Genomic DNA, 22,253 nt, shown 5'->3' with positions numbered 1-22,253 from the left:
GACTCAACGCAAACAAGCGATTGACTAACTTCCCAATATTGATCTCAGAGATAATCACCAACCGTTAGCTAACTTCCAAGAAATAAGCAACAATAACTCAAGACATTATCAAAGGGTTAACCAAACTTTAGTTGAACAACTTGGAGTGTCGTGTGTGACATAGCCAACATTAACATAACTACGACTTATGCTTCACAAAAGTTAAATAACCAAATAAGAACAAGCTTTGACTTCAATTCTCACCAAGGATGTTCACTCCAATGACAGCACTCGAAATTTGACTAGGTAGTGTCACTCATATATGTGAGAGGAATCAAAGCAATAGGATGTACTCACATAATTGAAATAAAGGCACATGACAAATATAAAAAATCTCATGGGAAGATATCGCATACTTGAAAACATTTAAACCATCCGACCATAGTACTTCCACACCTATTCTCCACATGAGGAACCACACTTCTCCTTGGATCAAGTAGGACTTTCACTAAGGTTGTAATGGGGTTTAGGGTGATGGGTGAAACAAGAAAAAGATAAGGAATGAACAAATTCTAAGGAATTCATAGAGCTTTCCATTATAACATCTTGCACTTTGAGCACGGAATTGATACTGCCTTGATTTTTTTTTTTTTTTTTTTTTTTTTTTTTCACACATTTTTTTTTTCTTCTCCTAACTCTATTAGCTTTCTAATCAACCCATGTAGCGAGTGTTAGGCCAATGACTCCCAAGCTAGCTAGCTTTAGGGCATTAAATGTAAAACACTCCTAGGGCTTAATAACTCAAGTTGAAAAGGCTTCGAAATTAGTTTTTTTTTATTTTTTTTATTTTTTTATTTTTTTATTTATTAGATAGTATCCTTCACTTTCCACATGATTGACCAATTTGTGCAATGCTCCCTTAACAACGAAAATACTCAACAAAACTCCTTAGAAGGGTGTAGGATAAACATATGATAGATTAAGGTGAGGAGAATTGGGTAAAGAACGAAAAAAGGCTTACATAAAAGGCACAAGGGGGTTAACTAGGGATAAAAGTGATACGGGTTGGCTAGAAGGGCTCAAACGAAAGAAACAAGGCCTATATCACTTCCAAGAATCCATGTGGTTCACGAAGTATGCCTCAAATAGATCATGAAAGTAGTTCTAGCAAACAATTTAAACATCCTCAAGTACTTGACCAAAACAAAGAATAATGAGATCACAACGACTTGTAGACAAGAAAATTATCGAATAGTATATAACACTCAAGAAAGAAAGGCATAGGCTCAAAAGCTCACATGATAAGGGTTATATAAGTCTACACCCTTATTTGGGAATTTAAATCATGTGAACTCCCCAATCGAACATCATATTAATGTGGCTGTGTGCGTAAGGATTTCCAAAGTCTAATCACAAAAATAAGGCTAACACAAAGATAATGTAAAGAATTATTGTCATGCTCAACATTTCTTGAAAGTTAATTGCAAATAAAATTCAATCTCATCATAGAATTGGGAAGTGACTACCACAAACAAAACAAAACAACAAAATAAAAACTAATTAAATAAAAACCGAAAGTTGAAAGGAATTGAAAATCAATAAACAAACTGCAGTTCTGACCCAGGCGCAAAGAATTACACGTATCTCACAAAATACTTGGCTAAACTTCACGTTCTTTATATGGTTGGATTCAGAACGAAAAAACAAAGAACGCAACGCGAGCCAAATTCCAAAAACAGAAGCAGACAAGAACAGAATTGGAAACAAAGACAGAGGACTGCTGCATGCGTTATGAAACCAAAGAACTCAATCACCCACAACTTAAAACAAACATTGTCCTCAATGTTTAAAACAAAGAAAACTAAGTCATGCAAAATTAATTAAAGAGAGAGAGAGAGTGTGAGAACTTCCCAGGTTTGTGTAGGTGTGGTTGAGCAAAGCATAGAATATGTCGAAGTGAGAGAGGATGGACAATGTGACGAACTTAAACACCCACAACTTGCTTCTTGGAATGTCAACAGACCCGTAATAGCTCCTAAAAGTCTCGGAATGCGATGAAATTGGAACAAAATTGAGCTGGATATGGAATCATAAAAATCTGGAAATCTGACTTTTAGCGACGAAAAATCTGATGAACACCGCTGCTAAAACCTCTTTGGTGACGAAAAATCCGATGAACACCGTCGCTAAAACCTCTTTGGTGACGAAAAATCTTCAAATTCTGGGCAAAACAGCAGCTGCCTTTTTTTGTGTTTTAGGTCCTTTTTTGAGCTTCAAATCGTCCTAAAACATAATGTAGGCTACCGGAGACCCCCAAACCTGGTCCAAAACATCAGAATAACTATTCTAAACATGTTGGTGGCATCAGATTGACCTGAAAAACAGCAAAAAATAATTTAGGCAGAAATTCTAGTTTTGACCAAAATAAGAACATAAAAGCTATTTTTCTATTTTCTGGCATTTAAACTCAACCAATGACCAAAAAAACTTCTGTAACACATCTGAAATGTGCTGCAAACATTCTAGGGCTAAAAAAAATGTGAATTTTTTTCTTTGGAACACAAAATCTATTATTTGATGATGCAAAACTTAACAAAAACAAAAAATATGAAAATTATATGAGAAATCACACATAAACTAAAAATAAAAGTTAAGAATGCTTGGGTTGCCTCCCAAGAAGCGCTAAGTTTAAAGTCTTCAGCCAGACGCGGTTCTTTAGATGATTAAACAATAGATGGGGGTGGTGCATCCATGTGCATGCTCTCTTTTCCCAACTCAAAAGATTCATAGTATGGCTTCAAGCGATGTCCGTTCACTTTAAATATGTTTCCCGTCTTGTCATTTTCAATCTCAACTGCACCATGAGGGAAAACATTAGTAACAACAAAAGGACCGTACCATCTAGAACGTAACTTACCTGGGAATAGCCGGAGACGTGAATTGAAGAGCAAGACTTTCTGTCCTATTTCAAAGGTCTTCCTTTGAATTGCTTTGTCATGAAATGCCTTAGTCTTTTCCTTGTAAATTCGTGCACTCTCATAGGCATCATTCCTCATCTCATCCAATTCATTCAATTGGAGTCGCCTTGCATCTCCAGCCTCTTTCATATCGAAATTGAATTTCTTGATTGCCCAAAATGCTCTATGTTCAAGTTCAACCGGAAGGTGACATGCTTTACCATAAACCAAACGAAAAGGAGACATACCAATGGGGGTTTTGTAGGCTGTCCTATATGCCCATAATGCATCATTAAGTCTCAAGCTCCAATCCTTCCGTGTAGGGCTCACGGTTTTCTCCAAGATTTGCTTGATTTCTCGGTTACTAATCTCCACTTGTCCACTTGTTTGGGGATGATAAGGTGTTGAGACCCTATGTGTAATTCCATACCGCTTTAAAAGTGCCTCAAATGACCTATTACAAAAGTGGCTGCCTCCATCGCTGATAATGGCTCTTGGTGTTCCAAACCTAGAAAAGATGTGGTCCTTCACAAAGCTCAAAACAACTTTTGAATCATTAGTCCGGGTAGGAATTGCTTCCACCCATTTAGAGACATAGTCAACAGCAAGAAGGATGTAAATAAAGCCATAAGATGAAGGGAATGGTCCCATAAAATCAATGCCCCACACATCAAATATTTCAACAATAAGGATAGGCGTTAAAGGCATTTGATTCCTAGAGCTAATGTTACCGGTTCTTTGACATCTATCACATGTGGAACAATAAGTATATGCATCTTTGAACAAGCTAGGCCAATAAAAACCACATTGCAATACTTTAAGGGCTGTTTTCTTAGTACCAAAATGTCCACCACATGCAGATGAATGACAAAAGGCAAGTATAGAATTAAATTCAGATTCGGACACGCACCTTCTAACAATCTGATCTGGACAATATTTCCATAAGTATGGATCGTCCCAAACATAATACTTACTTGTTTTCACAAGCTTATCCTTTTGAGCTCGAGTGAGATCCTCTGGAATCAGTTTTGAAGCCTTGTAATTGATAATGTCAGCGTACCAAGGGTCCTTGGCTTCGAAGGTGAAGAGTTGCTCATCGGGGAAACTTTCACGTAGAGGAAGCACGTCCTCTTCTTCATTGGATCCGTGCACCAGCCTACTCAAATGGTCAGCCACCACGTTTTCACTCCCTTTCTTGTCTCTAATCACCAAATCAAATTCTTGAAGCAAGAGAGTCCACCTAATCAGTCGCGGCTTGGCGTCCTTCTTGTGGAGGAGGTACCTAAGTGCTGCATGATCAGAGAATACAATTACCTTAGTGCCAATAAGATATGATCTAAATTTCTCTAAAGCAAAAATAACAGCAAGCAACTCCTTTTCCGTAGTTGAATAATTCAACTGAGCATCATTCAAAGTCCGGGAAGCATAATAGATGGCATGTGGTACGTTGTGCACTCTTTGTCCAAGCACGGCCCCCACTGCATAATCCGAGGCGTCACACATCAACTCAAAGGGAAAATTCCAATCTGGAGGCTGCATGATAGGGGCAGATGTCAAAAGCTCCTTAAGCTTGTTAAATGCAGCCAAGCACTCTTCATTAAACTCGAATTCCACATCTTTGCCAAGCAACCGACATAGGGGCCTTGATATCTTTGAAAAGTCCTTGATGAAACGCCTATAGAACCCTGCATGTCCTAGGAATGACCTAATCTCCTTCACGGTTTTGGGGGGCTGCAAGCTTCTCACAATGTCGATTTTTGCCTTGTCCACTTCAATTCCCCGACAAGAGATAATGTGACCCAAGACAATACCCTGCTGTACCATGAAGTGGCACTTCTCCCAGTTGAGCACTAAATTGCATTCCTGACACCTTTTCAACACTAAAGAAAGGTTGTGAAGACAAATATCAAATGAATCACCAAAAACAGAAAAATCATCCATAAATACCTCGATTATCTCCTCCACCATATCAGAAAAAATTGACATCATGCAACGTTGAAAAGTGGCAGGTGCGTTACATAAACCAAAAGGCATACGCCTATAAGCAAACGTACCAAATGGACAGGTGAAGGTGGTCTTTTCTTGATCTTCCGGAGCAATGGCAATTTGATTGTATCCAGAGTATCCATCCAAGAAGCAATAATGACTATGACCTGCAAGACGCTCAAGCATTTGATCAATAAATGGTAACGGAAAGTGATCCTTACGTGTCGTGGTATTGAGCTTTCTATAATCTATGCATACTCTCCAACCCGTTTGAATTCTTTGAGGCACCAACTCATTGTCTTCATTCTTCACAACGGTAATTCCGGATTTCTTGGGAACAACTTGGACGGGACTCACCCACTTGCTATCCGAAATGGGGTATATAATTCCCACGTCCAAAAGCTTCAAAACTTCCTTCTTAACAACTTCTTTCATCACCGGATTCAGCCTCCTTTGGGCTTCCCTTGTAGGTTTAGATTCTCCTTCCAAAAGGATCCTATGCATGCACTTTGTAGGGCTTATACCTTTGATGTCTGCAATGGTCCAACCTAGGGCAGTCTTGTGCTCCCTTAGAACTCTAATTAGTTTGTCTTCTTCAGATGCACTCAAATTAGAAGCAATGATTACAGGCAGCGTCTTTTCATCACCTAAATATGCATATTTCAAGTTCTCTGGAAGGGGTTTTAGCTCAACCTGTGGTGCTTTCACAATAGAGGGAACAAGCGTATTAGTAGATAACGGAAGAGGCTCAAAAATAGAGTTAGACTTACCTCTTTGGGGAGGCAAGGCCTCAAGCATATTCACGGCTTCAAGTACAGCTGTGTTCCCTTCTTTATTCACAGTTTTGGGGCTTTGGATGAGTGCCCTCTCCAATGGCGTCTCTCCTTGTGATGCATTAAACGTTTCTTGTACCACCTGCTCAAGTACATCTATGGAAAAACAAGCATGATCATCATTAGGATATTTTAAAGCATCTAATACCTTAAACTCCACGGTTTCGTCATCGAATGCCATTGTGAGAGTGCCTTCATACACATCGATTTTTGTCCTTGCTGTTCTCATGAATGGACGTCCTAGAATCAATGGAAGGTCTTTTCCAGGAATAGGAACTTCCTCCATCTCGAGCACTAGAAAGTCGGCTGGAAATATTAGCTCATTCACCTTGACCAAAACATCTTCCAACACTCCCTTAGGATACTTGATTGATCGATCAGCCAATTGTATGCTCACGGAAGTCTTCTTAAGCTCACCTAAATTTAAAGATTCAAAAACAGAAAAAGGCATCAAATTAATTGAAGCACCTAAGTCTAATAAAGCATGTTCAAACCTTTGATTTCCAATGAGACAAGGTATAGTAAAACTCCCTGGATCCTTTAGTTTAGGAGGCAATTTACGCAATAGCACGGCTGAAACTTCTTCACTTAAGGCCACGGTTTCATGCTCCTTGAACTTCCTTTTATTTGTACAAAGATCTTTGAGGAATTTTGCATAGCTTGGAATTTGTTGGATCGCATCGAGCAAGGGAATGTTCACTTGCACTTTTCGGAAAGTCTCTAGGATATCCTTTGAAACTTGCTCCTTCTTTGAATTCAAAAACCTACGAGGAAAAGGAATCTTTGAAGTAATCGAATGATCCACAAGAGAACTTACCTTAGAGTTGTCACTTGGAACCGTAAGCTTGGGAGAGGGGGCAGCCACTGTTTTGGTTGAATTTCTCTCCTCATTGTCATCCTTTCCCACCTCTTTTCCACTTCGAAGAGTAATCGCCTTTGCGGTTTCATGGCCTCCATTAGGATTTGGAATTACTTGGCTTGGAAACTGTCCTGGCTCTCTTTGACTCAAGGAGGCTGCAATTTGTCCAACTTGGTTTTCAAGGCTCTTGATTGCTGTAGACATTTGTGTATGTGTTTGCCTTGTTTCCTGCATAAAACCTTGAGTGCTTAATGCCAAAGAATTAACTAACTCTTCTAAAGACTTACCTTGCCTAGGAGGTGGTGGTGGTGCATTTTGTTGAGGAACAAACTGATTTTGTTGAACTGGGGTTGTTTGCACGTTTTGGTTGTTCTTCCATCCAAAGTTAGGGTGTTGCCGCCATCCCGGATTATAGGTGGTAGAAAATGGATCGTTTCTTGGCTTTTGTTGCTGCATATAGTGTGCTTGAGCCATCTCTTCTCCATCACCATACAAACTTGGACAAGACTCCGTAGGATGTCCGGGATTAGCACACACAGCACACACTTGTGCTTGAGGGATTAACTGCTTAACAAGGTTAGTCAAATTAGCTATTTGAGGACCAATATCACTAGCACTTACCTCATAAACACCTGCTTTCTTTGGGGGAGCTCTCCGATAATTAAATTGTTGAGAGTTTGCTGCAATGTTCTCAAACATCTCCTTAGCTTCAGTAGCACTCTTGTTCATCAAGCCTCCTCCACTAGTAGCATCAACCATCATCCTCTCTGAATCGAGTAATCCCTCATAAAAGTATTGCATAAGTAGCCAATCTTCAATTTGGTGATGAGGGCATGAAGCTAGGAGTCTCTGAAACCGATCCCAATACTCATGAAATGATTCTCCATCTAGTTGCTGCACTCCCATGATCTCCTTCCTAATACGGTTTGTCTTTTGAGCTGGAAAGAACTTTGCAAGGAACTTGGAAGCCAATGCTGTCCATGTAGTGATAGATGCACTAGGTAAAGAATAGAGCCACTCCTTGGCTCGTTCCTTAAGTGAGAATGGAAACAAACGCAATCTGATTGCCTCATCACTAATCCCTCCATTGTGCATAGTCGCGCACACGGCAAAGAAATCCTTGATATGTATGTGAGGATCATCCCCAGGCTTGCCATAGAATTGTGGCAAAAGGTGAATGGTGCCACTCTTGATCTCAAAGGTGGTTGTAGTGGCTGGATACGCAATACATGACGGCTGGTCCAATGCTTTAGGAACCGTGAAATCCTTCAAAGGTCGGGTGAGGTTGTTGAGTGCCAACTCGTCTCCCATCTTGATTGGAAGTGTAGCTTGCGTATCTTTATCTCGATGGAGATAACGAAGTGTGTTCTCTAGTTCAGGGTCGTATGGTATAAGCTTGTAACCTTGCGAACGACGTCCCAGCATATACCTGAAATTGAAAACAAAACTTAATTAGATAAACAATCCCCGGCAACGGCGCCAAAAACTTGTTGGTAATTTTTAACAACAATATTAAAACCTTGCAAGTGCACAAATCAAATGATAGTATAGTAAGCAAGCAAGGGTCATTCCCACAGAGATTGTAATCTAAAGAGATGTTTATCAATGTCACACAAAGAAAACTAGAACACAATTAAACACGAAAACAAAATAAAGATTGAAATCACAAGGACTTCCACACACACGCCAACACCAAGGGGGTTTTGATTTGATTTTGTAAATAAAAGAAAACAAAACAGAATTTAAATTAGAGTTTAAGAGAAATTAGTTTAAAATCAATCAAGAACAATAGCTAGGACTCACTATCCACCTCCAAACAATCAATCAATCCATAAACAACAATAGATAATCAATTTCTAGCAAGCATATGATGACGACACTCACAACAAGATCATGGCATTTGACTCGAGTTGTATGATTCTCTCTTAAGTGTATGTAAAGTGTATGGCATTTACATCAATACGTGTATTCTTAATTGAAATCCAGTATGGCATTTACTCAATTTAACAATCAAGAATCCATTAAGATCAAAGAGAATATGAGTGTCACAAAAACCCTAAAACATGGCATTTGTTATTAGGAATTCAAGAATCGATTTCTCATAACTAGTTCTTAACCCAATTATTCGTTGCAAACAAGAACACATTCAATATGGCAATTGACCTATGGTCTACAACAATTTAATTCCGATACATGCTTTAAAGTTAGCTACTCAAAGAAACAAAATATCAGAATTCACATAACATCGAGAAACCGAAATCATCCCGCTTGTAGAAACTGAAAAATCCATTCAAACTTGTTTATAGAATTGAAATCATGTTTAGGGCTTCAAGATTAAGCCCTAACTAACAAGAAATTAGTTACTCATGTTCTGGGATGAACTCAAAAATAAATACATAAGAACTGAAAATTAAAAGAAGAAAGGAAAAGAAAGAACTCGCTGGCAGCTTTTTCCTCTTGCGCGGTTGATCTCCTTCGGACCTGAATCCTCTTGATGGGGCCTTGGCTGGCCTTTTATATGACTTAAATCAAAGTCCTAAACCCTAAAATTTACTGAAAAGTCGTCCAAGAAGTCTTGGTAAACAAGGAATCCAAATAGGAAAGTAAAGATCACAATTCCTAACTCCACAGGGAAATACAGCTCAGCCCAATTGTCACACGATTTGGGGATCTTCGGCCTTCTAGAAAAATCAGGAAAAATATATTTTAGAAAGATAAATGTCTTATCTTTCCAACCATATATAGCACGTAACTTGGAAAATTCGGGAAGGCTTCCGTTTCTTCATATTCACGTAACATGTACGAAACTGTCCTGTCTGCACGTGGGCTAACTTTACTTGTAATACTGTACCAATTGGCTCGGTAGAAAATTCTGGAAAAATCACAGATTCAACTTCAAGGTGTTAGCTTTCATCTCCAATTGACCTTGCACTAAAATTCCTCCGAAAAGTTGATTTTCCCTTAAAATCCTTCTAAGAGCGCAGAAAAGCTGAAAATCAGAAAAGTGAAGTAATAAGCCCTTTTTAAGTCTAATTCTTCTACAAAGCCTAAGTAAAGAGAGTACATAAATGAGTATATTTATGGACTTATCACTTCTTCTTTCAAGTCTCATCCACTACTCTACGCAAAGATTTGACCAATCATATCTTGAAGTATTCTCTCTCCTTTGCTGAGAGTAGAGATTCATTGTTGTACATTCATTTGCTTCCATGACTCTATTGAGAATCCTGATAAGCACCTCTAAGCTATGCCTAATTCAGCATGACTGTATAGTGCCCTCAAAGATTAACAACATAGCCACAAAACATCTATGATGCCTCAGGTCTAAGGATTAGTTTGCAACATTGCAACTTATGAGTTCCAACTTGACATGTGAGCAAAGACTTCCATGCTGTTACTCATGTGTTGGATCGTGTTCAATGTACTTATTCTTCTACAAGCACCTACACACATATAGATGTGTCTACACACTTAATTACTTGAGACCTTGTCATTCCCTACATATAGGGACGATACTGTGTGTACTGGTCTTTGCGGAATATTGACGTCCAATCAATATTCCTATGACCAGAAACATATTCAGGATTTAGGGATGATGAGAAATCTTCATGTATGCAATCTCATTTCATAGCTCTCATATCCACTTGTGTATTCCTTGGACTATGGTTGTTCTATATATTGAAAGATAATATAGGATGATTTAATGTATAAAACAACTTTTTTTGCCCATAGATAACATAATATGTCTTTATCAAAGATGTCCTTAACTCTAACTATTACATAATTAGTTGGCTTCAAGGGCATATTTCTAACACTGTTCACCAGGTGATAAACAGGTGATAATAGGTGATACAGTGGTAATAGAAATGTGATCAAAGGGTGATAGAAATTTTGTGTTTATCTTTGGTTTCTTGTTTTGTTTCATTTCTTTTACTTTTCTTTATTCACTCTTAGCTTCCAATTTGCAATTTACCTGTCTGTTGTGTTAAATAAGTGTTCTTTATGTACTCAAACTAGAACTTTTAGTAAGTCGACAGTTCCTCATGAGATCAACCCCGTACTTGCAAATCTATACCCCAATAGATCCGTGCACTTGGGGGTATTTTTAATTGAATGCGTAGCACATTAATTTGTGCCAATTATTAATACAACAGTCTCCGCATTAAGTAATAAAGTTGTTACATTATCAAGTGTCACAGCTTTTTCCCGACTTAAAATTGAATTGACAGTGCTTTCAAATGCGCAACACCAACACCATTAAGTATAAGGTCGATGAAGTCTTCATCATCAACTGGCTTGCCTGTGAGGACAAGTTTATCAGCGATGTTACGCATCTTATCAATATAGGCGGTAATGGATAAATTACCCCTCTGTGTTGTTTGTAACTGATGCTTCAATTGGAGCACTCGAGATCGAGACTGAGAAGAATACCGGCTTTCCAAAGACTGCCACGCCTCTTAAGAGGTTGCACACCTTGTAACGGTGGCCAAAACAGTGGGACTAAGGAAACTATCCAACTTAGAAGTTGCTGATCTTGCTTCTGCCATATAATATAATCAGCTGATATGGTTGTACCATCATCTTGAAGTTTTCTTGGGCAGAGCTTTGTTCCATTGACATAGCCCATAAGTTCATTGTTGCGCAAAACGGGAAGAAATTGAGCCAGCCAAAGTGTGTAATTGTCGCATTCATGCTTAATAGACACAAGGCAAGAGACGTTGGAAAGGGAAGATGCAGGTTGGGAGGCCATTGGAGAATTTCAAAGAATTTTTCTTGGGAGTAGATTGGAGAATTTCAAAGACCCGTTTCACCCGTTAAGGAAATAAACTTTTTTTAAAAAATAAAATAAAATAACTATTTGAACAAATTTTAAATGCAAACAGTACATGCCTTGGAAGACAACTTCATCAAAGGTTGGGTTTCTTTCTATTTTCTTCTTCTTTTTTGACGCAATGTGTTGATTTTATTTTTTCACTCCTCTTCTCTCATTTCAATTTCTTACTGTTATAGATACACAACACAAGACAACACATCGTTTTTGTTGGCGAGTCCTATTCTATTTGGGTTTTATTTATTTTTCCTTTGTGTAGATATTATGTAATTAGAATTCCACTTATTTCCTAATTAAACCCTACTAGGGTTTGTAACCTGTATTATAAATACCTCCTTTCGGAGAATGAAATAGATCTGAAAATATTCTACCATATTGTTTGACTTGGTATCAGAGCCTAGTTTCTGGTGACCTGTGTGTGTTGTGCCCACCCGTGTTCTACTCTGTGCCCTAATTTCTTTTTAGGGTTCTTGTGCCGTGTTCTACTCTGTGCCCTAATTTCTTTTTAGGGTTCTTGTGCCCGTGCCTGTGCTGTGTTTATCGTATCTGCTTTGTGTTGTGTTTGTTTCCGCTGCTATCTATCATGGGTGATGATTCCATAGTTGTGACTGGTACTAGTGCCTCTACACCGAATGAGGCACGTCCCTCGCGTGATTACTCTACCCTGATTACATCTGACAAATTGGATGGCTCCAATTATGCCTCTTGGTCTCGTGGTGCGCGTATTACGATTACTAGTCGTCGTATGGCAAGTTGGATCAATGGGAAGAAGCCTGCTCCGTCTCAGGACTCCGCTGACTATACCGAATGGGAAGAAGATAATTGTCTGGTGCAGTCATGGCTTCTAAATTCCATGACTAAACCAGTTCGTGCCTTGTTCGAACGTGGTGATACTGCTTTTGATATATGGGAGGCTGCTCGGAAGACCTTGTTCGGTTCATTTTTACACATGATTTTTCATGTTATTCACCCACTATTTTGAGTTAGTTCTTGACATTTTATAGCTTTTTACTTCTTTTTTGTGTTTTAATAGGTTTTACTTTGGTTTGTATGAAAATGAGCTAAAAGTGCATTATTTGATATAAATTCTGTTTTTGTTCATTTTCGTAGGTCAACTTCGTGGCCTTGGATCAGCATGTTCCGGTCCTTGGATGAGGTGATGATCTTCATAAGACTTGTTCCAATGGATGTTGACTACAACATATCCAAATTTGAGCTCCATTGGATAAGTATTTCCTATCCAACCAATCCAGCATGTTACCACAGCTCTGGAAATCCGAGTTGGCCAGTTTTCACCTCCACTTAGTGTGATCTTACTTCTACTTGTTACCATGCCTTTCGTAACAATATTTCACTTTAGTTAAGTGGAATTTTCTGAGAGTATATTTGTGAGGACAAAACTTCATCATGAGAGGAGACAAGAAAACAAAGGCAAAAGTGTGCCATGATGAAAAGGAGGAGAGAGAGGAGCATAGAGAGGAATCAATTGACTTTGGGGCAGCAGCTAGGCAACGGATCATTCATTCAGTTTTTATTACAATTTGCAGAGACTTTCTAAAAGCGGGGAGCTAGAGAGCTAGAGGAGGAAGACAAAGTCATCCAAGCAAGAAGTGGAAGAGATTTCCACCATTGAAGACCTTGAGCTTCCACCTTCACAAAAGCTGTAACTTCTTTCTAGTTTTATTTCGAATTTGTGTTTGAAATGATTATGAGGAACTAAACTCCATAGCTAGGGCTTAGGTTGAAGCCCTAAACATGAATACCTTATTGTTTTGATGCTTGAGTGTATGAATTTCTAGATATTGTTGATGAATTCCAATTCACCAAATTAATCTATCCTTGATGTATGTTCTTCTTTGATTGATCACCTTTGAAAGCATGCTTCTTGAGATTGTTGGGATTATGTGTATCCTCATGTTATCCTAAGCAATAAATGGATGAAGTAAGAATCATCCATGTGAATTGGTTTCTTGAATACCTAATGTAAACATCATGCTATTAGGATTCTTGTGATGTTCATATTCTCTTTGAACTTAATGGGTTCTCCTTGTAATTGAATCGAAGTACGAACCATACCTAGGTTCGGTTATGAGGAGGGCACAAGTATTGTAGCACGAACCATGCACTTTACGTATATTAGAGAGAATCAATGCGTCTTGAGCCACGACCCATGGTCTTGATTGCGAACATCTTCATCAACACGTTTAGAGTTCATCACTTGAGTATTCATGAACTTGGGTAGAATTGTTTAGGGTGGATTCCGAAACCCTAGTGTTTGTTACATTTTGATTTCACATCTTGATAATTCATCTCTTCCATTCTCATTTAAATTCGAAGTCCATTTACTTACATGCAATAGAAATAGATCACTTGAACTAAATCAAAACCCCCCCCAATGTGTGTGTGAGTTGCGTGTTTGACACGTTACGTGTCTTTGTTACTGAATTTTATTTCTTTCTGTAATTATTTTGGACTTTTGGTCCGCGCTGTGTTCTTCCATTTTCTGTGCTGAATCCAACCGTATAAAGAACGTGAATTTTGGACGTACGGTTGGAAAGTTATAGGCAAAACACTGGACAGAGGTCGAAACTGAAAAACAGAGAAAACGAATCTGCCCAAAAACGACCGGTCGCTTTTACCTGACGACCGGTCGCTTTTCAAGTCAAATTTTGAGTTTCGAATCTGCCCAAAAACGACCGGTCGCTTTTACCTGACGACCGGTCGCTTTAGCACTGTTCATAGGTGATAAATGGGTGATAAAAGGGTGATAGAAAATGCTGTTTGTGTTTTTGTTTAGTTTTCTTGTGTTGTTTCATTTCTTTTACACTTCTTTACTCATTTTTAGTTTCCATTTTGCATTTGTGCATTTGTGGTGTGTCAATTAAGTGTTCTTTACGTACTCAAATTAGAACTTATAGGAAGCCGACAAGTTCTTCGTGGGATCGACCCCGTACTTACATAATCTATACTTCAATAGATTCGTGCACTTGCGGGTATTTTTAATTGGTTGTTTGCACATTAATTTGTGTCCTCTTAGGAATGCAACAATTTTTGGCGCCGTTGCCGGGGAACTGGCACGGTTGCTTATATGTTTTGTTTGAGTATATTTAGAGTACTTAATTTTATTTTCATTTTTTTTCTTTGTTTGTCATTTCATTTTATTTGAGTTTGTTTTTGTTTTCTTCTTATTGCAGGAACATTTTGCTTATGTCCCTTCTGAATTTGGATATTTCATTAGATTGCACTGTAGAAGATATCCAAGCTCAAGCTTTGAGAGAAAGGAACATCCAACTAGCTGTGTCTACTCCATTGCCTTTTTCACTCTCGCCATTTTCATCATCACCAAGCTCACCAAAAGTCGAGTCACCTCCACCTTCACCAATGGCGGCAGCAGCTGCAAATGCGGAACTTACTATGCAAGAATACTCTTCACCGCCAACAACTGGACAACCATCTTGCATAGTATATCCCGCAAGCACTTTGGAAAACTTTGAGTTGAGATCGGGCATGATACACATATTGCCTAAGTTCTTGGGAAATCCTGGAGAAAATCCTAATGCACATATCTTAGACTTCGAGGAAGTGTGTTCCACAATAAAGATCGAAGGCATGAGTAGTGATGAGATAAGAATGAGACTTTTCTCATTTAGTTTAAAGGATACAGCAAAGGAATGGCTTCACTATCTACCTCCAAATTCCATCACAACATGGACGGATCTTGCTTCAAAGTTCTTGCAACATTTTTTCCCAGCACAAAGGACAAATGAACTCCGAAGTCAGATTACAGGAATTCTGCAAAGGCCGGGAGAAAGCTTCCAGGATTATTGGGACCGTTTCAAGAAGCTTCTAATCACTTGTCCGCATCATAACATACAAGCTTGGCTTCTAATGCAACACTTCTATGAAGGACTTTTTGAAGCGGACCAAAATAATGTGAATGCAGCTGCAGGAGGAACTATAATGACCAAGACTCCAACAGAATTGCGAGCAATATTTGATCTTGTTGCTGCAAATGCTCGCCAATATAATTCAAGGCAAAGACCAGTCAGAAAAGGGGAATCCTATGATGTAAGTACCCTTTCTAGTATGGAAGCTCAGATTGCAAACCTAACCAACATGGTGAAGAAATTGGCACCGGGATCATCCAAGGTTTGTGCATTTTGCTCCACAATTTGTCATGACACTGAAGATTGTCCCTTGGCACATGAGGAAGCAAATGCAGTGGGCTCATTTCAGAGAAATCAGTGGCCTAAGAATGATCCTTTCTCACAAACATACAATCCGGGGTGGAGAAATCATCCAAATTTCAGGTGGAGTGACAATTCGAATGTTCAACAAGGGCCAACTCAACCATCTCAAGGGCCAACTCACCCACCTCAAGGTCAACAACATACTCGCCCACCTCATGGTCAAATGCACTACTACAATCCACCACAACCACCACCTCAACCACAATCTACAGGAAAATCTTTGGAAGAACTTGTTGCTTCCATGGCTAGAAACACAGATAGTTTCATCACTGAGACAAAAAGCTACATGCAGAGGAATGACACCCACATGCAGAAAACGGATAAGGCCATTGCCAATCTAGAAAATCAAGTGGGACAAATTGCTCAAGCTTTGAGTCAAAGGGAACCTGGTATGATGCCTAGCCAACCAGAGATTAATCCAACTGGGCGTGAGCATGTTCAAGCAGTTACCTTGAGAACTGGTAAGGTAATTGGTGAAATAAATGGTTCTAAAGATTTGATTCACAATGTTGATGACATGCAGGTTGAACAAGTGGCTGAGCCTAAAGAAAAGGATGAAAGCAACAAAGAGAGAGATAAGCAAGCAGCTTCTTCATCCGAGTGGATCCCAAAGCATGAACTTGCAAGAAGGGCAAGAAAGGAGAAGGTAAGTCGTGAACCTACTGACGAAGAAATCTTACGTGCTCCTTTTCCTCACAGGCTTATGAGTTCTAAAAAAATTCAACAAGCCAAGGAAATATTGGAAACCTTCAGAAAAGTGCAAGTCAATATTCCTCTCCTGGATGCAATCAAGCAAATTCCGAGTTATGCAAAGTTCTTGAAGGACCTTTGTACCAACAAGAGGAGATTCCAAGATCATGAAACGGTTGCACTAACGGAAGAAGCTTCTGCTGTTTTGCAAAGGAAGCTCCCTCCCAAATTAAAAGATCCAGGAAGTTTTACAATTCCTTGCATTATTGGAGATAAATTGTTTGACAAAGCTTTACTTGATTTTGGTGCTTCAATTAATCTGATGCCTTATTCTGTTTTTGAAGCCCTTAACTTAGGTGATCTTAAACCAACTTCTGTCAGCATTCAATTGGCGGACCGATCAGTGAGATATCCAAGAGGAATTTTGGAAGATGTACTTGTGAAAGTAAATGATCTCATTTTACCAGCTGACTTTTTGGTGCTAGAAATGGAAGAAGCTCCTATTCCGGGTGCGGATCTTCCATTGATTCTTGGCCGCCCTTTCATGGCCACTGCAGATACTGTGATCAATGTTCGACAAGGAACATTGACAATGACAGTTCAAGGGGAAACAATAAAGTTCAAAGTATATGATGCCTTCAAACTCCCCAATGATGAACATGAATGTTTTCGTATTGATACATTGTGTCATATTGTGCAAAATACATTTAATAGTACTCATGGTACAGATTCATTAGAAAAGGTGTTGACACAAAATCCTCAAGTTGCTGAAATTGTTGATAATGAGTTACTTGAGGCTGTGAAATTCCTTGATGCATGTCCAGCCATACCACGTAAGTACACTCCAAATTTTATACCTTTGCCAGTCAATACTGAAAAGCTTGTTCCTTCTCTTGACAGGGCACCCGAGTTAGAGCTCAAACCATTGCCATCCCACTTGAAGTATGTTTATTTAGGTAAAACAGAGACATTGCCCGTGATTATTGCTAGCAATCTCAATGTGGAAAATGAACAGAAGTTGATGCAAGTGTTAAGAGAACACAAGAGAGCAATTGGTTGGAGTATTGCGGACATCAAGGGCATAAGCCCAACAAGATGCATGCATAGAATTTTATTGGAAATTGATTCCAAACCCACAAAGGATGCTCAACGCAGGTTAAACCCAATCATGACAGAGGTAGTCCGAAAAGAAATTCTGAAGCTATTGGATGTGGGTATAATTTATCCTATTTCCGATAGCAAGTGGGTAAGCCCGGTCCAAGTGGTTCCTAAAAAGTCAGGAATAACTGTTGTAAGAAATGAGGAAAATGAACTTATTCCTTCTCGTGTCAAAACGGGATGGCGTGTTTGTATTGATTATAGAAAATTAAATACCGCCACCCGAAAAGATCATTTTCCATTACCATTTATTGACCAAATGCTTGAACGTCTTGCAGGTCACAGTTACTACTGCTTCTTGGATGGCTATTCAGGATACAACCAAATTGCCATCGCTCCTGAAGACCAACACAAGACGATGAAGTGCTCCACTTCATTGATGTACCTGCTGGGATGCAACACTGAGTTGGGAAGGTAAGTCCCTAAAAAAAAAAAAAAAAAAAAAAAAAAAAAAACGACCGGTCGTTCTTCCATCGCGACCGGTCGCTCTGCGCGAATTGCTGAAGATTTGATTCTGTATAAAAACGACCGGTCGCTTTTGCCTTGCGACCGGTCGCTCATTTGGTGTTTTAAAAAATAATAATAAATAAATAAAAATTGAATCTGTGAAGAAACGACCGGTCGCTTTTCACAACGACCGGTCGCTCTTCGCGCAATTCTCTTATTTTGAATCTGTTTCAGAACGACCGGTCGCTCGTTGCGTTTTTTTTATTTTATTTTATTTTTCTACAACCGCCTCTGTTTTTCTTCTTTTCCCTCTTGTCTCTTCTCACATTTTTCCCTCAAGTATTTCATCAATTCTTGAGAGATTTGCAGTTAGGGTTCCAAGCCATCCAAGGTAAAGTTTCGTTTCGTTTTTTTCTTGTTCTTCCTCTTTGATTTTCTAACTCTAATTGTTTTTCTTATTATTTTTTTTCTTGTTTCTAACTTGTTTTTCTTTTGAATTGTGGCATATTTGTGCATAATTGTGGTTAATTTTTTTGGGTATAATTGTGGCATATTATAAGTTTGGGAAGTGTTTTCAATTCATTAATGCACAATCAGAATTGGGCGTGAATGCTTCTTCTATTTCATAACATGTGATTACATACATACTAGTGAAAATGCGTACAGTAAATTCCTAATCACATGTTCATTGTTGCATTCTGCGCCCCCAGAGGCTTCTGCTAATTGCCTCTGTCTGTTCTTGCTTGTAGAATCTGCAGCAGCTCTACATGATCTTCGTTCCTTTTCTGCAGCATCTCTACATGCTGGTTGGCGCTGTAGAGCCGCTTCTGCAGGTCCGCCACCATAGCTTTCAGGGCCGCCACTTCCTCACTCAGTGCCCCGCACTCCCGTGTTCTCGCCAGTAGGCGCATGCCCAAATTTGTGGCCGAGACCGCGTTGAGCACGGTTAGGTTGTGGGACTCATCCACTGCCATCTGGTCAGACCTCTGCGCCACATGCAGATGATCTGCAACTGTAAGTCTGCTGACAGTCATGCCCTCCGGCATTACTGCCCTACGCGGCACCACCTCAGAGAAGTTTGAGGCCGAGCCATGGTGGTATGAGGAGTTTGGGAAGATATGGTTTGGAGGAGCCCGTGTCTGGCCATTTGGTGGTGCAAGGGACAACTCAAGGTTAAGGTCATCAACAAGCATATCTGGGGATGCCATTGATTTTTCTGTCTGGGCTTTTTGATGGTTTTTCTTGAGTTTGCAGGTTGAAATGCAGGATGCTCCTTCTTTCAACCGAGAAGTGGTTTAAATAGCCATATGCTCATAAGGGAGCCGACACCACTTTGCATTTCCTGCGCAATTTGCGGTTGCGTCCGGTTAAAAGGGGAAGCATTTCTACTTTCGCTTTGCTTTCTTTTCCTCCCTGTTTTCTGGTGCATTATGTTTTGATTTCTTTTTAGTTTGTCGTTTTTGTTTTATTTCAGTTGGGGAAGTGTGATTTGTGTCTTTTTCGTTTGTCGCATTCCTTTTATTCCGGTTTGGGGAAGTGCGTTTTGTTTTTCTTCTTTGTCTTTTGCAACTTTCTTTTCTTTTATTTCCGGAAACGAGAAATTTAAAATTTTTTAAAAAAAAAAAAAAAACAAATACACGGAAAGGGCAAAGACAACCAGGCACACCACTAATACATTAGAAATTATTCTTTCACAGTGCTCGGTGTCTCGACCATTGGACCTTTGAGTTTAGCCTTATGGCTATCCTCTTCCGGGGCTTCATGCACAGCCTCTTGGGGCTCATCACTCGAGCTCCCAAAGATCGCACTCTTAGCTTGAGCGTACCTACTCTCGCGATCTGTTTTCTTGCGTTTACCCGGTTGGTCCAGGTCCTCCAGCTGCTTTCTCATGTCATGAGCGTAAACACTTACCATCTTTGAGAGATTTTTGTTCTCTTCCCGCAACGCCTCTAGCTGGTGTCGATTCACCTCCACTATCCTTGCCCTTTCCCTTTTTAAACTTTTAATAATACTCTGGCACTCCTCCACCATACTTCGCTCCGCCGCCAACTGACCTCTTAGCACCTCCACCTCATGGGACTTCGCAATTAGGCGATGACCCACACTTGCGACTGTTGCCGAGCTTTGCACGCTTAGTGCCAGAGCATCGCTCACGACCCGGTTGTCATCCCTTGATCCCAGCACCCGTATATCCTTGGGAGTTACTAGATTTCTAGCAACTCCAAGGGCAACATCGTTGTCCAGCAGTATCGAGTCATTCACTGTCACGTGCCCCCGTGCAGAGGCAAAGTAAGGCATCCACACTGGTGCCACTGCTTGGCCCCGAGTCTGAGTCGGTGGAGCTAGGTTGAGGTCCAGCGAGAATGGGTAGGAAGAAGCCATTTGAACTTTCTTTTCTTTTGTTCTTTCTTTTCTCTGTTGTGTGTTTCTGCGTTTGTGTGTTTTTCCCCAACTCTTTCTCTTCTTCTTTTATAGAGTTAGTTTCTACGTAACCCTAGACACGGCGCTTCTGCGTTTTGCGCGGCCCTTACGGCCTATCCCCTTAGGTCACCTCACCTGGTCCCCAACCCCTTTAATTACAGTTTCTCCTTTCAGCGCTTTTGAGAAACGAAAGTCGTCACGCCTTCCTATGAAGCCAATAATTCTGGCTTGGGACCGTGAGAGAGACCTCTGCTTGTCGACACGTCTCTCACTTTGTTTCCCGTGACTCACAGGTGTCGAGACTTCAGGGCCCACTTTTTCTATTTTACTGAGTCCTCGCTCTTTGTGCTTCTGACTTGGTTTCTTTGTTTTATTTACTTTCTTCGCTTTTGGGCTTTCGTTTGGGTTGGGCTTTCATTTGGTTTGTGCGTTTCATTGGGTTGGATTTCTGCATGTGTAAGACTGTTGTTAGGGCTTACTGTTTTATTTGTTTCTGTTTGGTTTCGTTTTTGTTTTTGTTTTTGCAACCGTGTTGTAGTTGTTTTTCGTGTTTGTTCTTGTATTTACTTGCTTTATTCCCTTTAATTCTTGTTATAACGTTGTTGGTGCCTGAATTCTTTAACATTGAGGACAATGTTTGTTTCTAAGTTTGGGAAGGGATAGCAAGTCTTTTTCGTTTCACTTAAATTCTTACTTTCTTTTATTTTGTTTTCTTTTCTGTTTTGAGTCTTTTTTGTTCTTAAGTCACTTTCCGGACATATATGATGAGATTGTGATGAATGTTTAAATGACTTGATTGAAAATGCTTTATAAAAAAAAAATAATTTGTTATTCACTAAATGGCATCGTTCTAGCATGATATGTTTGAAACCCTCTACGCACTTGCCATTTGTTTCATAATTCTCTAGTTGAGGGACTTGCATGATCCAAAGAATTGTATCAAGCATGAATTAGACTTGTATAACCATATAATGTGAGCTTTGAGCCTTGTGCTTCAATTCATGAGTGTTATACACATATTCTTACTTTTCTTGTCATCTGAGTTGTTGTTTGATCTCATTATTCATTGATTTGGTTGAGCACTTAAAAGTCACTCATTCTTGTGCAATTTGATTACATGACATTTGAGAAATGATATTAAGGCCCTCTTTGGACCGTTTGTGCCTTTCAAGCTAACCCTATGCATGCTTAAGCATGATTTTCCATTGTTAACCACCTTGAGCCTATATGTATGCCTTTTCTTTCAAGTAACCAATTATTACTTCTAGCCCTAGCCTGAAAAACAAGAATTTACCTTTCTAAGGAACTCGTGAGCTTTAATTTAGATGTGTTTTTCATGCTAAGTTTGGGAAGTTTGTTATTACATTTCGAAAAAAAAAAAAGAGAAAAAAATAAAAATAAAAATGAGTACCTCACTCAAAGGGTGAAAGAAAAGAGAAAAGTCGTGGTTAAGTGGCAATGGTTTCAAATTCAATTCCATGTTTCTTGGTTGTTCAAATGGAAGGAAGGAGTGTGAATCATAATTAGTGGAGGTATAAGGCTTTGTGGTCTATTTGATCACATATAAAAAATAATAATAATAAAAAAAAAAAGAGTGAAAATCTCAAGGGTGATGTTTCAAAGTCTTTTAGTCAACGATTATATGCTCTTACATTGTGAGTTCCTTGGACTTTGTTGTATCCATATCCTTCATTTTTTACTCACCTTACACCCTTAGCCCCATTACAACCTATAATAAAGACCTAAATTGATCCTAAATGTCATGTGGTTGATTTGCACACATTTTTCAGCTTTTAAGTGTTTAGCATCCTTCTTGAGATCATATTCATGCATGTTTTTCAT

General features: G+C 39.3%; 1 protein-coding gene and 1 non-coding gene across 2 annotated transcripts; both read right to left on the bottom strand.

Moving 5' to 3' along the window:
- Positions 1-2,692: 2,692 nt before the first annotated feature.
- On the bottom strand, positions 2,693-8,321 carry LOC148297340 (uncharacterized). The gene has a single exon (XM_088254237.1). It carries the CDS (start codon positions 8,037-8,039, stop codon positions 2,703-2,705), a length of 5,337 nt encoding a protein of 1,778 aa, XP_088110363.1. The 5' UTR covers positions 8,040-8,321; the 3' UTR covers positions 2,693-2,702.
- Positions 8,322-15,210: 6,889 nt separating this feature from the next.
- LOC148297339 (small nucleolar RNA R71) lies at positions 15,211-15,317 on the bottom strand. Its single transcript, XR_015833313.1, has one exon. It is a non-coding gene; the product is annotated as a small nucleolar RNA R71 (small nucleolar RNA).
- Between the last annotated feature and the right edge of the window lie 6,936 nt (positions 15,318-22,253).

The sequence above is a fragment of the Prunus avium genome, chromosome 1 (genome assembly GCF_965620075.1).
Source record: "Prunus avium chromosome 1, drPruAviu1.hap1.1, whole genome shotgun sequence".
Taxonomy (NCBI): Eukaryota; Viridiplantae; Streptophyta; class Magnoliopsida; order Rosales; family Rosaceae; genus Prunus; species Prunus avium.
This window is presented reverse-complemented; position numbering and strand designations above follow the sequence as displayed.

Bases quoted from the DNA above. Each gene is read 5' to 3' on its own strand.
- LOC148297340 (XM_088254237.1), bottom strand. From the start codon at position 8,039: ATGCTGGGACGTCGTTCGCAAGGTTACAAGCTTATACCATACGACCCT.